General features: G+C 42.5%; 1 protein-coding gene across 1 annotated transcript in view; it reads right to left on the reverse strand.

Annotated features, from left to right (window-relative positions):
* SMURF1 (SMAD specific E3 ubiquitin protein ligase 1) overlaps nt 1-5,647 on the reverse strand; it is a 68,383-nt gene that overhangs the window by 34,255 nt on the left and 28,481 nt on the right. Inside the window, exons 3-4 of the mRNA XM_011943948.1 lie at nt 1,309-1,347; nt 183-291 (exon numbers count right to left, since the gene is read on the reverse strand). Of these exons, the coding sequence (XP_011799338.1) occupies nt 183-291; nt 1,309-1,347 (148 nt within the window). The remainder of the gene's footprint in view (nt 1-182; nt 292-1,308; nt 1,348-5,647) is intronic.

The following is a 5,647-nucleotide window of genomic DNA, read 5'->3' on the forward strand; positions in this document are numbered from 1 at the left end:
CCGGGAGGCGGAGCTTGCAGTGAGCTGAGATCCGGCCACTGCACTCCAGCCTGGGCGACAGAGCGAGACTCCATCTCAAAAAAAAGTCATCCTTTTTTTTTTTTTTCTTAAATGTTTCTCGTAAAAGCTAGACACCTGCTTTCTTGCCACTCCGCATGGGGTTTACAGAACATTCAACTCACAGATCATAGTGCTGGTTCCACTTTGGGTCCAATGTGTTTTTCACAGTGTCGGTTGAGTGGCACTGCCCAGACCCATCCACGACAATCTTTGCAAAAGGGTCGGGGAGCCCTAGAGGAGAGAGGAGACGCACACCTAGATGAGACCTCAGATCCATGTGACACAGAACACAATTCAGGCTAAAGGGAGCTTCAGGATCATCTCATTCGGTAAAGATTACCATTGTACATTTTGTTCTCTAACTTCAGGATAATTTCAATCAGCAAAATAAGTTATGTCTATTGAGCTTTCTAAGAGAGAACCTAGTATGCCTCCATACTCAGATTTTTAAAGGGAAGAAAAGAAAGTGACTAAAAAAAAATAGGCTTACATTCAAATTTCTATTAAAGCGGGGCTAATTAAGTGGAGGGAAAAATGTCTGAAAGTAATTGTATTTAGACTTTCTAAAAATTAATAGTGCCCCGAAATGTGTTTACTGATCTTTGCCTATCTTATCTATGGAAGCAAGTATTCACCAGGCCTTAATTCGGTAAGTCCCTAAATGCTAGGGAATGAATCAGACAGGTTTACTACATCAGACAATGGCAAAGTGGACAGTTGTCAGAGGTAGAGATGGACACGAGCCACCATGCTGGAGCTTCCTGGCTACCTGGAGAAAGCCTTTGAGCCTAAGTTTCTTCATCTTGAAAGCATGCATACTACTACTCAAGAACTGAAAGCTGTCCTGTGAGGATCAGAAAGTGTGTGAAATTTAATTTATAAAATCTGATTAACAATTTTATGCAAATCCAGCTGTTTTACAGAAAAGTATTTCATTTTTGTTAGAGCTGAGAATACATCATCCAGCAGAAAGCAATATTCTAATAGGTAGAGAGGCAGAAAAAATTGGGTGTGACCAGAACAGGAAATGAAAGACAGGTTTTGGGTTATGATTTATAAGTTCTGTGTCTTTCAGCTAAGGAACCCCCATGTTGTAGTCAACTGGGAAATAAAGTTTGGAAAACCATGGATTTCTATTAAGTAAAGGTCAAACTTTAAAGAGAATACACCCAATCATTTTTTAAAGTTTAAAATTTCAGAAATATATGCATAATATTGTAAGAGGGAAAAAAATAAGTGTTTACTTACTGAAGAAGTCTTTCTTTGCAAGGTTCTTGGCACATAACACTAAAAACAAAGAAAAATTACTCAGGTTAGCATTAAAGACAAGATTTCCGTAATAGCTAATCTATATTTACACCAGAACAAAAAGACTCTAAAAATTAGCTTTGCCAAAGATTTGACTTTCAAATCTAGTATCACATGAAACAAAAAATGGACAACCATCTAAAAAGTGTTTTCACCTCAAACTGAAGATCAACTATAACAAATACAAAATGCTTTAGTTTAAATTAAAAATCTTAAACACATTCAGATGGGTTTATCAATATACTTTTTGTTTTTCTTTTAAAGAGACAGGGTCTTGCTCTGTTGCCCAGGCTGGAGTGCAGTGGCATGATCATAGCTCACTGCAGCCTGGGATCAAGCAATCCTCTTGCCTCAGCCCTCCCAGTAGCTAGGATTATAGGCACTCGCCCCCACCCCTGGCTAAATTTTCTTATTTTTGTAGAGATAGGGTCTTACTATGTTGCCCAGGCTAGTCCTGAACTCCTGGCCTCAAGTGATCCTCCCACCTTGGTCTCCCAGAGTGCTGGGTTTACAGGCTTGAGCCACTGCACCCAGCCTACCAATATTCTCTTATACTGCATACGATCACATAAAAACCAATTCAAATAAAGACCTGAAGTATTCATCCTTATAGGTGCTGCTAATAACAGAAGAAGCTATGCATTTTTTGTATTCTGATAAATAAAACAATTTTGTAAATGTAAACTTTGATATGTTGGAAAATAGTAAGCAAGGGGAAGGTGGTAAATAAACGAATATGGGGCCATCATCAGGGTGATGTGAACAAAATACGATAAAATGCATATTAAGAACTTAGCACAGGCTGGGCGTGGGTAGCTCATGCCTGCAATCCCAGCACTTTGGGAGGCTGAGGCGGTCAGATCACCTGAGGTCAGGAGTTCAAGACCCACCTGGCCAACATGGAGAAACCCTGTCTCTACTAAAATACAAAAATTAGCTGGGCATGGTGGTGCATGTCTGTAATCCCAGCTACTCCAGAGGCTGAGGCAGGAGAATCACTTGAATCCGGGAGGCAGAGGCTGCAGTGAGCGAGACTCTGTCTCCAAAACAAAGAACTAAGCACAGTATTGATGTATAGAAAGAATGCAATTAAGGCTCCTATTATTTTATTAATGAGTAATGAGGTAGTATCAATTACTGTTAAGACAGTTTGTCACCAGACCTGCTTGCTACACAATGAAAGTGACTGTGTCAGGGAGACACTGAGGTGCTTTTGTCTTTTATATCTATATTATATAGATATATAATATCTATACAATATATATATAATCTATGTATCTATATATATAGATATATAAAAGAGACAGGGTCTCACTCCATCACCCCAGGCTGGAGTGCAGTGGCACAGTCATAGCTCCCTGTAATCTCAAACCCCTGGGCTCTAGGGATCCTCCAGCCTCAGCCTCTCAAGTTGCTGGGACTACAGGCACACACCACCACACCCAGCTAACTTCTTTTTCTTAAAGAGACAGTCTCTCACTACGTTGCCCAGGCTTGGCCCCAAGCTCCTGGCCTCAAGCAATCCTCCCACCTTCGCCTCCCAAAGTGCTGGGATTACAGGCCTAGGCCACTATGCCCAGCCAAGATATAAGTTATATAGCACACAATTCACCCATTTAAAGTGTGTAGTAATAAAGTGGTTTCTTCAATCAGCCCTGGTAGTTTGTGGATTTCCAGAAGTTTGTTGATCTCGTCACTTTTTATAAGTCTGTTCAGATTTTTCCATTTCTTCTTCAGCCTTCGTAGTTTGTGTGTTTGTAGATGTTTGTTGATTTCACCCATGTTATCAAATTGTTGGCATACACTTGTTCATAGTATTCCTTGATAATCAGTATTCCTTGATATTATTTCTGTATAGTCAATAGTAACATTTCTTCTTCGGAGTAATGTAATCTTTATATCCTTCCTTTCCACCTCAGGCTTTTTCGTGGATAGATCACTATTAATTCCACCTCCTGCTGATGTTTCATTTCTTGTTACTCTCATTACAAAAGTAATACATACTTGAAAATATGGAAATGTGTAAAACAGAAAATCCACAGCCCCAAAACCTCATCATTACTGTTTGTCCAGCATTTGTCTGGCTAGTCTCATGTGCTTATTTTTCCCACTGACATTTAGAATCATTCTGAGCAAGTTTTTAAACAATGACTTCATAAGTGAACGAGGAAATTTTTTACCTATTTACAATATTGAGTATTATCATTCTTGAATGTAGCATATTTATCCTTTTATTAAGTTTTTTGATGCCCTTAAGTGAGTTGGATTTTTTTTTCTTTTTTTTTTTGAGACAGAGTCTCTATCGCCCAGGCTGCAGTGCAGTGATGCGATCACAGCTCACTGCAGCCTCGAGCTTCCCAGGCTCCGTGAGCCTCCCACCTCAGCCTCCCAAGGAGCTGGGACCGCAGATAAACACCAGCACACTTGGACAATTTTTTTGTAGAGACGGGGTTTCAGTATGTTGCCCAGGCTGGTCTGAAATTCCTGGGTTCAAGCAATCCACCAGCCTCAGTCTCCCAAAATGCTGGGGTTACAGATGTGAGCCACCGCATCCAGCTGAGATTTTAAAGTATTTCATAAAAGTCTTGCACGTTTCTATTTGGGTGCATTCTTTGGGTATTTTTTGTTACTATTGTGAATGGAATCATTCCTTTTGTTGCATTTTCTCATTGTTATTTGGATATAGACGAGCTATTAGTTTTCTCACATTAATTTGAAATCACCCATCTATTTGGGCTGTCTTCACATGGGCCTATAATGTTCTGTTTGCTTCAGCTTTCCTTTTCTTTTCCAAAGCTTGGAATATCTCAACAACTCTCATATAAAACTCAAAAGTATCCAAAACTGAAGTTCTTCTCAATCTAACTAGAAACCTGGTCCTCTCCCAGGATCCATCAGTTCAGAGACCTTAGCAGCCCCCACCAAAGGAACAAGCGAGGCCGGGAGCGGTGGCTCACACTTGTAATCCCAGCACTTTGGGAGGCCGATGTGGGCGGATCACAAGGTCAAAAGATCGAGACCATCCTGGCCAACACGGTGAAACCCCGTCTCTACTAAAAAGACAAAAACTAGCTGGGCGTGGAGGTGCATGCATGTAGTCCCAGCTACTCGGGAGGTTTGGGCAGGAGAATCGCTTGAACCCGGGAGGCAGAGGTTGCAGTGAGCTGAGATCGCACCACTGCACTCCAGCCTGGTGATAGCGAGATTCCGTCTCAAAAAAAAAAAGAGGCACAAGCAAGAAGACTACATGTTCTCCCTCTTTCCTCTCAATCTCAAATATGTTGCCTTCTTAGCATCTCTACCCTTGTCCAAGCTCCCAACACAAGCTATGATGAAGTGACCATTTCAAGACTTAAATCTCATGTCTATCTTCCTTTTAAAATTCTCCAGTGGAGGCCGGGCGCGGTGGCTCAAGCCTGTAATCCCAGCACTTTGGGAGGCCGAGACGGGCGGATCACAAGGTCAGGAGATCGAGACCATCCTGGCTAACATGGTGAAACCCCGTCTCTACTAAAAATACAAAAAACTAGCCGGACGACGTGGCGGGCGCCTGTAGTCCCAGCTACTTGGGAGGCTGAGGCAGGAGAATGGCGTGAACCCGGGAGGCGGAGCTTGCAGTGAGCTGAGATCCGGCCACTGCACTCCAGCCTGGGCGGCAGAGCGAGACTCTGTCTCAAAAAAAAAATAAAAATAAAAAATAAAATAAAATAAAATTCTCCAGTGGCTTCCCCTTGCAAAACTCTAGCCTTGTGAGCCTCCGATCCCTCCCCACCTCCCTGTGCAGTCTCAAATATTAGCCACCAATTCTGGGCCCTGGTTTTCGGAGGTGCTGGTGCTAGACTGCTTCTGAATAGAATAATCCTGGTCACATGTCTCACAAATATTAATCTTTGCTCAGTGTTTGAGTTTAAGGCTCATTCCGGTGTAATGTGGTTACATCATAAAGTGGGGAAAGGTCTCAGCAGTGTTAGCACAAAGAAAATTTTGCTTTGGCCAGACACAATGGCTCATGCCTGCAATCCCAGCACTTTGGGAGACTGAGGCAGGTGGGATTGCTTGAGTTCAGGAGTTCCAGACCAGCCTGGGCAACATGGCAAGATCCCATCTCTATAAAAAATGCAAAAATTAGCCAGGCAAGGTGGTGGGCGACTGTAGTCCCAGCTACTTGGAAGGCAGAGATGGGAGGCTCACTTGAGCCTGGGGAGGCAGAGACTGCAGTGAGCCATGACCACACCACTGCACTCCAGCCTGGGTGACAGAGTGAGACTCTGTCTCAAAA

The sequence above is a fragment of the Colobus angolensis genome, unplaced genomic scaffold (genome assembly GCF_000951035.1).
Source record: "Colobus angolensis palliatus isolate OR3802 unplaced genomic scaffold, Cang.pa_1.0 Scaffold222, whole genome shotgun sequence".
NCBI classification, from domain to species: domain Eukaryota; kingdom Metazoa; phylum Chordata; class Mammalia; order Primates; family Cercopithecidae; genus Colobus; species Colobus angolensis.